The 13491-nt window shown below is 42.6% G+C and overlaps 1 protein-coding gene across 3 annotated transcripts in view; it reads right to left on the bottom strand.

Annotated features, from left to right (window-relative positions):
• MON2 (MON2 homolog, regulator of endosome-to-Golgi trafficking) overlaps positions 1–13491 on the bottom strand; it is a 225482-nt gene that overhangs the window by 54457 nt on the left and 157534 nt on the right. For 2 of the 3 annotated variants that reach the window (XM_069764435.1, XM_069764437.1), the window contains 5 exons: positions 11326–11343; positions 10923–11051; positions 8511–8701; positions 5704–5764; positions 2482–2605 (listed from right to left, as the gene is read on the bottom strand). In XM_069764435.1, coding sequence (XP_069620536.1) covers positions 2482–2605; positions 5704–5764; positions 8511–8701; positions 10923–11051; positions 11326–11343 — 523 coding nt within the window. The remainder of the gene's footprint in view (positions 1–2481; positions 2606–5703; positions 5765–8510; positions 8702–10922; positions 11052–11325; positions 11344–13491) is intronic. The other variant, XM_069764436.1, reaches the window with a different exon arrangement.

Genomic DNA, 13491 nt, shown 5'->3' with positions numbered 1-13491 from the left:
CATGTTGGCAAGCCTCCTTACTTGGAAGTTCAAGGTAAGAATGCCAGTATCAACCCTGGTGAGCACAGAGTAAATTAAAAACAAATATATACGGTATATATATATATGTATATATATATATATATATATATATATATATATATATATATGTATATATATATGTATATATATATATATATATATATATATATATATATATATATATATATATATATATATATATATATATATAGAACTATCAATACGGGACGTTCCAACCACATCAGCAAGCCCGTCTAAATGTCCTCCATCTCTCCCTTATATACACAACCTACAGATTTTTGTCTACATTGGGTTGTGATGTAGAAAAAGGAAAAAACTCAAAGCGTTAATGAAAAAATATTACAAAAAGTGATCATTTTTTAATCTAGTGACCGTGTAGTTGAAGGTGGTTAATGAGCCACAACCACCGGTGTGACTGCTATATACACTCCCGTCCCGATTCATCCTTGACGATTTGCTGAAGACACTACTTTTTTGTGTTTTGGTAATCTTCAGAATGGTGAACGCGGTTCATGAATTTGGTGAAAAGGTGAAAATGCGCTTTTTCTTATTTAGCCTTTTTTAAGGCTTTTCAGCAATAAAAGTTGAAAATCCTTTAAAAAGGTTTAACATTTGTCTTATTGACGTAAAACGTATAGACAATATTAACGGAAAAACAGCAATAATGAATCAGGGGCCAGAGGGCTTTTCTAGAGGTTTATAGGACTTACATGTTAGCTCCAAACTCATGGGAGGTACCCAGAACTAGGACCTAACATTTCCTAAAACTCAGCCCAGTTAGGCTGGTTTCACACTTGCGTTTGTGTTTTAAAAAAAAAAAAACGCGTGGTGAAAAAACGCATGTAAACGCGTGCAAATGCTGTGGTTTTTTTGACGCATGAGTTTTTACATGTGGTGAAAAAAACGCGGCGTTTTGATGCGTTTACATGCGTTTTTTCATGCGTTTGCTTTTTTTAAACGCATGCTGAGAAATGTGTGACAGCTGCCAATCATCAAAATAAAGTAAAAAACCCACTATAAACAGAAATAGTTAGGGTTAGGGGTAGGGATCATAACCCTAACCCTAAAGGGATCCTAACCCTAACCCTACCCCTAAAGGGATCCTAACCCTAACCGGGTTAGGGGTAGAGTTAGGATCCCTTTAGGGTTAGGGGTAGGGTTAGGATCCCGTTAGGGTTAGGATCCCTTTAGGGTTAGGATCCCTTTAGGGTTAGGGTCCCTTTATCACCTTTATGGTGGGGGGTGGCATATCAGTGTGTGTTTTTTTTTTTAATAAACGCAAACGCATGTGCTTAAAAACACATGCGTTTACATAGACCTCAATAGGTTTTTATGCCGCGAAAAAACGCATGCGTTTTTTTTCGGCAAAAAAACGCCGCAAAAATTACAACATGTTGCATTTCTGCAACACAACGCATGCAGAGAAAAAACGCATGCGTTGCAAAAACGCGTCAAAACTCATGCAAAAAAACGCATGCGTTTTTAATGTTAAATATGGGGGGGGAACGCATGCTTTTTTTTGCGTTTTTTACCGCAAAAAAAAACCCGCAAATGTGAAACCAGTCTTATGTACACGGGCCACATACCCTGCAAAGAGAATACGCAAAACAGGATTTTGGACAAAAAACAACTACAACACTGTGTAAAGGAGCTGGTGTACTAAAGAGGTTATCCAAGACCATTTTATTTTTTTACTATGGGTCTAAGAACTAACATGCAGGTAGTTGCTAACTGCCTACGTGTTGTGTCCAGCTCTGATCTTTACAGGTTCAAAGCGGTCCGAAACTGCTCCAGCTGGGGATTCTGCGGCTTTCATCTATGTCACGTTGACAGCAGCAGCTTCTTTTCTGCTTTGCTCTGTTGACGGGGTGTGACTGCTGATCTCATGCTGATTGACAGCAGGATCTCCACTGCCTAACTATCAGCATGACATCAGCAGTCATACCCAGTCAACAGAGTAGCCCAGAGGAGAAAAGGCTGCTCTGTAGATGTGAAGCAGCAGAATCGCCGGCAGAAATGGTTGGTGACCACTCTGAGCTGGCACCGGGTAGAAGTTCTTATTCTTAGAACCATAGTAAAAAAAAAATAGTCTCGGAAACCCCTATAAGTGTCATTTCAACAAACAAAATAGGTCCGTTCAGTTGGCACTGCTGGAAAACACTGCAGTAGTTGAGTAGGTGAACACAGCGGTAGTTCCACATGTGCATCACAATTCCATTCACACAGAAGTCAAGAAACCCCCCTTCTCAAGATCAATAGGGGTCTCAGGGGTTGGTCTCTGCTCTGATCATATACATTCATCACATATCAAGTGAATAGGCAAGAAATGTTGTCTGTGTGATGGCAGCTTTTTTCCCCCTCAGGTTTTAGAAATATCATAAAGATCAGGTTAGCAGGATTGCCACAGACATGAAAGCTGTATATTTTTAGTAAACTTACCAGTAAATGAAGACGACTGAGAGTGTATAGAGCCTTTATTAAGCATGGTCATGATTTTACCAACAAAGTCCTTAGGAATGAAGTTGGCATATGGCAAGATCTCAGAACTGATCAACTGGACAACCTAAAACAAAGAGAAAAAAGCTGAAGATTAAAGTGTATGTCAAGAAAACTCAATGGCCCCGAATCATCACAGCAATTTTGCCCGAATTGTATCAAACATTACTTCGAAAAGTCGCAACATGTTTGTACAATTTGGATTTGTGCAAAAATGTTGCATCTTTTAGGATTCTTAGTTCAGTTTCTCCAAGCTCTGCCAAAATGGAGGCAAAATCAATGGTTTTAATTAATCGGATCCAATGTTAGATGCTTAAAGGGAATCTGGCACATTGTAAAGGCACTTCAATCTGCAAGCAGCAGGTTATGAAACAGATTAATACATAGTTTTGTGATAAATGATTCAACATGGCTTGCATTTTACTCATTTAAGGTTCTGCTTATTTTAGGCTTAGTGAGGGAGTTTTATTTGCACAAGCGCGCATACAGAAATAGCCGTCAGTCACTGATTAGGACGCCCACTGGACTGCTGGTCGGCCAAGGAGTAGATATTTCAATGAATTAAATACAAATCCTACTAAATCTTTGCCAGAAACCTATATATTAATCTGCTCAGTTCGTCCTTCTCTATAAAAAGATGCCCGCAGCAATTTTAATGTAAAAGGATGAATTTAAACATTTCTGCGCAGCACAGACCCCATAAAGATAATCCCAAAATGTAAATGTACCAGTGTTAATAACACTAATAAATAAATAATAAAAAGCAGTTCTACAAAAACATGCCCTTCATGTCTTTAAAAGGACTTCTCCAGGAGCAAGAGGTCACGTAGGTTTTCAGCTCTTAAAAACTTAAGGAGGACGAGCTGTCCATTACTACGACAACCCCCTTCCCCATCTGGATGTTTGCCCCTTGTGAAAATAAAAACACTTATACTCATCTTCCATGCCGGCGCTGTTCCTGTGGTGTCGGCGCTCACGGGCGGGTATGACATGTGAGCCATGTGCCCAGTCAGATCTGGCATCACTATCCCCGCCAAAACCAAGAGAAAAGTCATGGCATGGTATATATATAGAAGGAGGAGCTGAGCAGATTGATATATAGGTCTCATGAAAAGATTCAGTAGAACCTGTATTTTAATCATCTAAATCTCTGCTCTTTCTGGGATATTGGGTCCCATTAGTGACTAACAGCTTTATTTGCATTCAGAGGCAGCTGTCAGTCACTGATTACACCGCCCACTGGACCCAAAATCCCAGAAAGAGCTGAGGGTTAAATGATGAAAACAAGTTAGGCCGTAGTCACACTATCGTAGAATACGGACGAGTGCTATGCACTCGGGTATATGCAGCATCCTGCGATTGTATGTGTATATCGGCTGAGTCTCGCCAATGCAAGTCTATGGGTGGGAGAAAAACTCGCACAACACACGGACCATCATTGTGACTTGCAAGAAATACGCACACATTTTCCTCACTTCAGCCCATTGAGCCATTAAATTCAATGAGGAAAAGCATTGAGAAATGTAAATCCTTACACATGCCATACGGATGTCACACGGATCCTTAGATGCAAGAAAATCGCATCCTCGCATTAAAAACTGATTACATACGGATCACCATACGGAGAACACTTGTGCCATTCTCGGCAGACAAAATCGGACCTATTTTTTATACGTTGTGTCTGACTCCGGCCTTATACTGAATCTTTACCCACAAAACTAAATATCAATCTACTCGGCTTACCCTGCTCTATAATGGTGCCTGCAGATTGGACTTTGTTTTCATGGTTCCCTTTAAACTCTAGGTGTCACAGACAGTTTTGGCCATTATGCTAAGCTTTTTTCTTAATTTTTCTAATGCTGGGTTCTAGAAGCCATAACTTGTTACTTATTTTTGCAGGACAAGCTGTAGATTTCATTGGTGCAATTTTGTGCTACAAGTGACTTTGATCACGAACTGTTTACCTTTATAATGGTTATGTTATCTTTATTCTGTGGGTTGACATGATTACCCTAATACCAAAGGTTTACTTTTTTTTTTATTATTTGATTTGCTACTTTTGCACAGGAACTTAAGTTTTGTTTGTTTTTTTCTTTAACAGAACTATTTTTTATTGTTAAAACTGCGATTTTACCTTTTTTTTCAGAACCCGTAGCACCATTCTTTTTGTTTTTTCGCAGTTGTTTCTAATCCCGCAAGAGGATCAAAGGTCCAAGTCCTTTTATTGCAGTGATGCACTGCAGTACCTGTGTAGTACAGTGCATTACCTTCATTGTCAGTCTTTGGCTGTCAGTTAGCTGATTAGTCCCTGCTCTGGCAGCATTGGATTGGTTGAGGGATGACAAGGAGGCCACTGGCAAGCATCTGATGCCATGGCAATCATTGACATCCAGTGAGTGAACTGCAAAGGGTGCCGATGGGCCTGCAGAGGGAGCGACCTCCCTGTCACTACTGACAGCGGCATGTAAGGGGTTGAAGTGCAGATCGGCACTATAACTGGTCTTGGTACTTTCAGCAGGAGCCGGGCTGCGTGTGACAGCCGGTTCCTGCTTGTGAATGACAAGGGCACAGGAGTGCCCCTGCCATCCATCAGACTGGAAAAACTGAGCAAAGGAATTCAACAGACCACTGATAAGCAAAATGTGCCCCTGCCATCCATCAGACTGAAAAGACTGAGCAAAGAAATTGAACAGAACCCTGGTAAGCAAAATGTGCCCTTGTCATCCACAAGCAGGAGCCGGCTGTTACATTTTCTATTTCAATCGTGCTAGGTGACAATTTTCTTAAAGAAAAAATACTTTTCATGCTCAATTTCTTAACCAAATAGAGAAAAGTATTCCATTTCTTTAAAAAAATTGTCACCAAGCACGACTGAAATAGAAAATGTCCAGTGTACCTTGCAATGTCTTCAGGCAACCACTGGCAGAACATGGCCTGCTTTTCACATACTCAATGATCAGGTGAATAAGAATCGGCTACTGAGTTATGTAATGCAAATCATAATCCAGTATGAATATGGTTACTGCAGGCAGCAGCTTCACTTATTTGTCTACGACAGGCTGGATGAGTTTGCTGGAGTTCCCGGTAGAGAATATTGGCATTTTTCTTTCCCCTCCTCACAGAGATGGGATTACAAAGAGAGCTCTCTCTTCTTGCCCCACTCACCTCTACATCAATACTCTCGTTTCTTTGAAACTCTTCAATTGAAAGATTATCTGGAGGTGAGCTAGAAAAAGAAAACGGGGGAAAACAGTATTACTCCAGCGGCAGTTCCAGGAAGGAAAGTGATGCTTTGTGAGGAATAACATTTCAAAGTAATGCATACATAGGAGATTCCAATCTAACCCTTTGTGTGGACATCACTTCACATGCCCTGCTTTACAGCTCATACCAGAAACCATATTAAGATACTTCTTAGCCCCCTCAAAAAAATGTTCTAAAATAACACAGCCCACCGTGCTTGTAGGTTGCCGGTTTCATACAGTGGGTACGGAAAGTATTCAGACCCTTTTAAATTCAAAAAAAGTTCATTTTTTTATCATTAATATACACTCTGCACCCCATCTTGACTGAAAAAAAAGAAATGTAGACATTTTTGCATATTTATTAAACTAAAAACTGAAACATCACATGGCCATAAGTATTCAGACCCTTCCCTCAGACACTCATATTTAAGTCACATGCTGTCAATTTCCTTGTGATCCTCCTTGAGATGGTTCTACACCTTCATTGGAGTCCAGCTGTGATCTGCGCTAGCGAGGAACGGACCTCGAACTCTGCAAGCAGCGTTCGAGGTCCGTCACTCAAATGACGGCACATCACTAGCGCACGCCCATTGTGGGCGTGCGCTAGCGATGCGTTCGCCATTGCAAGCAATGGCGACGTTAACGGACTACATTACACCTCGTTATGCCGCGGTGTAACGTAGTCCGTTAAACGGGTTCACACAACGCAGTGTGAACCTAGCCTAAGACCTCACAGCTCACACTGCATGTCAGACCAAATAAGAATCATGAGGTCAAAGGAACTGGCCAAGGAGCTCAGAGACAGAATTGTGGCAAGGCACAGATCTGGCCAAGGTTACAACAGAATTTTTGCAGTACTCAAGGTTCCTAAGAGTACAGTGGCCTCCATAATCCTTAAATCGAAGAGGTTTGGAACCAACGGAAGTCTTACTAGACCTGTCCGTCCAGCCAAACTGAGCAATCGTGGGAGAAGAGCCTCGGTGAGAGAAGTAAAGACGAACCCCAAGATCACTGTGGCTGAGCTCCAGAGATGCAGTAGGGAGATTGGAGAAAGTTCCACAAAGTCAACTATCACTGCAGCCCTCCACCAGTCGGGCCTATATGGTAGAGTGGCCCGACGGGAGCCTCTACTCAGTGCAAGACATATGAAAGCCCGCATAGAGTTTGCTAAAGAACACCATGAAGGACTCCTAAACTATGAGAAATAAGATTCTCTGGTCTGATGAGAAGATGATAGACCTTTTTGGTGATAATTCCAAGCTGTATGTGTGGAGAATACCAGGCACTGCTCATCACCTGCCCAATACAATCCCATGGTGGTGGCAGCATCATGCTATGAGGGGTGTCTTTCAGCTGCAGGGACAGGATGACTGCTTGCTATTGAAGGAAACACGAAAGCGGCCAAGTACAGAGATATCCTGGATGAAAACCTCTTCCAGAGTGCTCTGCAGCACCTCATACATGGCCAAAGGGTCACCTTCCAACAAGACAATGACCATAAGCACACAGCTAACAAAACAGTGGCTTCAGAACAACTCTGTGACCATTCTTGACTGGCCCAGCCAGAGCCCTGACCTGAAAATGGCTGTCCTCCAACGTTCACCATCCATCCTGACGGAACTGGAGAGGATCTGCAAGGAGGAATGGCAGAGGATCTCCAAATCCAGCTGTGAAAAACATGTTACATCATTCCCAAGACGAATCATGGCTGTACTAGCTCAAAAGGGTGCTTCCACTCAATACTGAGCAAAGGGTCTGAAAACTTATGACTATGTGATAGCTCAGTTTTTCTTTTTAATAAATTTGCAAAAATGTCAACATTCATGTTTATTTTCCATTCAAGATGGGGTGCAGAGCGTACGTTGATAAGAAAAAAAATGAACTTTTATTAATTTACCAAATGGCTGCAATGAAACAAAGAGTGAAAAATTTAAAGGGGTCTGAATACTTTCCGTACCCACTGTAACGTACATTTACCAGGTACACTTTTTTTATTCTTTTCTAGACAGGATTAAGTAGTATAGAAAAGTTGTAATAGTTAGGGAAAATGCAAAATGTAGGGTGATAAAAACATCTGCAAGCACAAAACACTGAAGAATAGCACAGATGTAGTATATGGACTATGCTGACTACTATGCATCGTCTGTTATTCTTCACGAGCTGTACACAAAATGCCGACAACTCCGAAATAACAAAAGCGATTGACTACCATTAACTGTTAAAGGGGTTTTATCACTTGTAAGGGTGACAAATATTGCAAAGATTTGCCATGACGACCTTTGGGACCAGCACAAATATGACTGACAGATGGCAAGACAACTTCATTCAGGTCAAGGGTGTAAAAAAAAAAACAACAAAAAAAAAGCAACATATAGATCTGCTTGCAAAAAAATAATTTTCCCAATAATAATCACACACAAAAATCATTCTTATAGTAAAGAAAATGTGATGCGATTATGAAAAACCAGATCAGAGGCATTTACCAAACCTAAATGTGCTGATAAAACCCTTGGGGCTCATGTAGTTGTCCGTGGATGGCGGCCGGTCTAGGATGGCAATGCACGGACTGGCCGCGGGTCTCCCGACCTGGCTGCGGGTCTCCCGATCTGAGTGTCATATTTCTAGGTCACACTCGGTTCGGGAAAGCAGTGGTCAGTCTGGGTATGGCGTGACCGTGTCCTACAATCAGATGGTGGCACTCGCAGGACAAACACCTTTCGACTTTACCTTTTTGTAAATAAAAAGTCTTCAAAAGTATTGGCCAGTTCTGGCCACATGCTCTCAAACTTTCCAGAAGACGCATGTTGTCGTGCAACCGGTAACCCAACAGACAGAACCTTCAATAGGGAGGACACGGCCAGCTTCCAGGTGCTTTCTGATGGGCACGCGTATTTTAGGCTCAGTGGAACCCTTAGAGTCTGGGAAAAAAGGAGAAAGTAATGAATTTATTTCATAGGTAGAATACGGAGCAATGTAACCAACAGCATTCCTTTTCCACTTCTCCTAATATTACACAGCCTGTGCTCGGGTGGGGTTTGTCTGCTGCTCCAGCACAGAGATATGGCAGCTGTGTTTACTGACACCTAGTGGTTAAAAGAGTCCTCACATCTACTGAATTGCCGTTTATCTTAGCCTGAAACAAAAAACCTGATGTTTGAAAGTAGCCTTAAAGGGAACCAGTCATATACCTGTATATTATTTACTTTTTTTTTTTTTTTTTAAATCTCTGGTAGTTGTATGCATATGAGTCCAGTGGGTGGTCTTAACAGTGATTGACAGTCTTCCCTGTATGACTGCTTGCAGATATAGCTGTCAATCACTGATTAGGACCGCCCCCTTCATATCCATATAAACAAAGGGATTTCAATGAAGAATATACAAGTTTTACAGAAACTTTTCCTACAAAAATGTATATCGATAAGTGATGAGCGAATATACTCATTACTCGAGATTTCTCGAGCATGCTCGGGGGTCCTTCAAGTGTTTTTTAGTGCTCGGAGATTTAGTTTTTATTGCCGCAGCTGAATGATTTACATCTGTTAGCCAGCATAAGTACATGTGGGGATCCCCTAGCAACCAGGCAACCCCCACATGTTCTTATGCTGGCTAACAGATGTAAATCATTCAGCTGCGGCAAGAAAAACTAAATCTCCGAGCACTAAAAAATACTCGGAAGACCCCTGAGCATGCTCGAGAAATCTCAAGTAATGAGTATATTCGCTCATCACTAATATCGATCTGATCAGCCCCTGCTCTATAACATCCTGCCTGCACACCTGATACCCTTAAAGGGAAGGTACCGCGTTTGTAGATCATTAATAAATCAATGTAATGTAGCATAACATGCTGTTATAACCAAGTTTTGATTGCATTTGAAACATATTTCGTGTGACATCTTGTTTTCACAGCAACATGACACTATCAGTGTCATAATACCGCACCATGGTCATAGGAGATAACAGACAGAAGCAGACCATAGCTATTGTAATAGAACTGTCACTGCTGTGAACTGGGCATGCCTCTGTGGGCTGCACAATTCATAGTAGTGGGAGTGTTCTGCTGCCATATTCATGGAGCCCTCAGATCTGATAACATAACCAGTACTGCTTCTAGCACAACAGATCCTAGACTGAAGGCTGATGGGAGTAAAATGCAGGAGAAAAGCATGGTAGAATAGCAGAGACATCAAGGAGAAACAGTGTACCATTAGCATTATAGGAGGCAGGAGTTGTGATTCATCTCTTCCTAAGATAAGATAAGGAGCTGCAGACATGGTGGAGGGGGGGTGAGAGAATCATGTAATCTGGGTGAGAGAGACTGATGGGAGAGAGCGAGACAGTAACTGCTGGTGATAGCAGGTCACAGGGCAGTCACCCACAAAATGGCGCTGCCCTGTGATGCTACTCTTCATTCTGCCCCAGGGATACTAGACCACATAGCAAACGATCACGGTCTGCGCTTTGTTATATGCACCCAGCATGTGTCAGGAGGCAGACATACTGATTGGTAAAATACACTATAGTCGGAGCCCTAATGGTGGGCTCCAGTAGGGCCCCCTATTCACTGATGTCACGCTACTGGCTTGTCATACAAACCGTGTACTCATGAGGTAGGTGGATATAGGCTATATTCTCATTCCTGTAATATCAAGAGCATATCACATGTACTTGCTGGCTAGTGGGTATCCGACCACTGGGATTCCAATCTATTGCGAAAATAAAGGTGCTATTCATGCATAGAAATATGATGACCTAATCACAGATCTGTGGGGGTCCAACACCCGGCTCCCCCACCGATCACCTGTTTCTTGCTGCGATGCAGATGAGCGTAAACACTTGATCAGAGCTGCTAAGAGCAGGTCCATTTGGAGAGTAGCAGCCGCTGCCACACAGCTGTCCTTTTCAGGTGATAAAGTACTGCAGTACCCAGCAGCGGCTGCTACACTCTGAATGGAGCTACACTCAGCAGCTCTGGTCACATGTCTACATCCAGCCCCCGAATGGAGCTGATCGGTGGGAGTCCGGTGTCTACCACCCATCTGCTACTGAGAAACTATCATGTTCGTAGGTCAATTACTTATGCCTGGCAGCCACATTAAAGGGTCATTTCCCCCTGGCCCCAAAGCACAATCGTACGTACCCGAATAATATTTTGGAGAACCTTTTCATTCACTACAGCTTTATGACATGCTGTTTTCTGGTACAGGTCAACCATGACTTCCAAGGATTTTTCAGCAAATGGTACATAATTTAAGGCGACCCACTCTGCCTGGAATAAAAGCATCATACATGAGATTTCAAGACTGCAGACAGGAAAACTATTTGCAGAGATCGGAACTGGTTATTTTCTGCATGCGTGCTGATCTGATGATCCGAAACATTAAAAAGAAAGCAGAAAGAAGCACTTTGCATGCGCAAAGAAAGTAAGAAATCTTCATACAAGGATTCCGTATACAGTAGGAGGAATTTATGATTGTTACAAGTCTTATTCATTTTTTGGGGTTTTGTCAGGACAGGGCAATTTTTAAGGAAATGTCACTCACCGGTGCAAAAAGTTGGATCTATTGTGATTCCATTTTGTTGCAGAATAAACAGAACGAGAGAAGTTAATTCAGATAGATTTAGACACATACATGTTAATTTTAGATGAGAGAACGATGCAAACTTATTGATGGTGCTTCATTAACATAGTGTCAATTAATTCAATAATTTTTTATTATCTATGGAATTAACTGCAGCGACTTGAATTAACCAAGTGAAGAAGCAGAATTGTCCATTTTACCTAGCCACAAATACTAAAAGGACTTTGTCAGGGGATCCTGGGTCACCAAACTAATTACATTGCTGGCTATGGCAGGAAAAGAGAAGTTGAAACCTTTCGGGACACTAAGGGGTTTTACATCCCTGAAAAGGTTAATTAAGTACGTGAGTATGAAACAATTCCCAGCTAGTGCAGGGATCTTCTGGAGGATTCCTGGCCTAGTACAACCCCCACGCCCTTCTCTGTTTTGGGCAACAGAGGACAGAGAGGAGACATCAGTCACCCATATGGAAAGACGCCAGCACTAGCCGGGAATCAGACCATCCTAAATGCAGTTCCTGCCTCAATGACCAGAAGAATCAAAGTTGACTTTCTCAGTAAAGGAATAACGATTTGCAGACACAGATAAGTTTGAAATTGTTCTTCACCATCCTACTCACCAATGTAATAGGTCTGCTGGCCCTAAAGCTTCATGTATTCCCTTCAATGAGCTTTGTCCAATAAAATCCCTTTCAACTTCGATGTTTGACTTTTAGAGCCGACCATACAAGTCAAGAGGTCTCATCAGAATTCACAAACCAACTGCACCCTCTGACAAGTCAAACAATGGTACACTGGATTGTTTGCAATGTGCAACTAGTCCAATACAGCCGCTATGATGCCAACATCTGCCGCTGGGAAAATGCAGGCGGCTATGGACTAAAATCACGTATATGGCTTTCACATGAGGTTTGCTATACCAACAAATCTGGATCCGTAAAACACATGGACTCGTATAGCTGAAAGTAAGATGTATTGGGTGATGTATCTAGGAATACGTCTGTCAGCCGCAAACGACTATTCAAACCAAGTGCAGGAGCTTGGTGCACCCTTGGTGTGGCCAAACATTTAAGTGCACTTTTCCACCTACTTGTCATTCCTTTATCATCCCTTCCCCCTCTTCTTGATTGACAGCTCTGGTGTACAGAGCCAGAGAAGGGCAGAGATAGAAGGGAAACAACTAGTTGGGAAGGTGTATATAAATGTTTGGCCACACCAAGGGTGCACCGAACGCCTGTACTTGATTGGATCAGTCATTCTGTGCTGACAGAGTCCCTCTAACATAGCCATTTTACCAGTAGGATAAAACTCAGTCCAAATACCCCGTTATGTTTCATACATGTGGGGGGGGGAACCCTTTGTGGAATAAGATAGGAAAGCCGCAAACAAGCAGCAACTTTCCCTCTGTTCTGCATATTAAAATTTTTACAAAGGAAAGAAGCAGAATGCTCCATCTTGCTTCAATGACACCAGACATCACGGATACTGGATGTCTCGGGAGCAACTCTCCAATTCAATTGGCTCTCTACAGTGAAAAATAAATGTAAGGCACCTGTAGACAGCATTGCAGCCAATAACTGAGATCACTGGCTTTGCCCACGTTGAAGGCATGAGCCACTGAACACAATGATTGGCCACAGACAATAACAGACACAAGGTGCAATGGCGGAGACTTAGGCTACTTTCACACTGGCGTTTTTTTTAATACGTCGCAATGCGTCGTTTAGGGGAAAAAACGCATCCTGCAAAGTTGTTTGCAGGATGCGTTTTTGCCCCATAGAGTTACATTACCGACGCACTGCGACGTATTGACACACGTCGCAACAGTCTTGCGACGGTTGCGCCGTGTTGTGGCGGACCGCCGGGAGCAAAAAACGTTAAATGTAACGTTTATTGCAGCCGACGGACCGCTTTTTCCGACCGCGCATGTGCGGCCGGAACTCCGCCCCCACCTCCCAGCACCTCACAATGGGGCAGCGGATGCGCCGGAGAAATGCATCCGCTGCACCCGTTGTGTGGCACAACAAACGCTATCGTCGGAATCTCGGCCCGACGCAATGCGACAGGCCGAATCCGACGCTAGTGTGAAAGTAGCCTTAGCGATGGGCCTGGCCAGGGTGAATAAAGC

This window comes from Ranitomeya imitator, chromosome 4, assembly GCF_032444005.1.
Source record: "Ranitomeya imitator isolate aRanImi1 chromosome 4, aRanImi1.pri, whole genome shotgun sequence".
In the NCBI taxonomy this organism is placed as follows: Eukaryota; Metazoa; Chordata; class Amphibia; order Anura; family Dendrobatidae; genus Ranitomeya; species Ranitomeya imitator.
The sequence above is the reverse complement of the archived record's forward strand: the minus strand, read 5'-3'. Positions and strand labels throughout refer to the sequence as shown.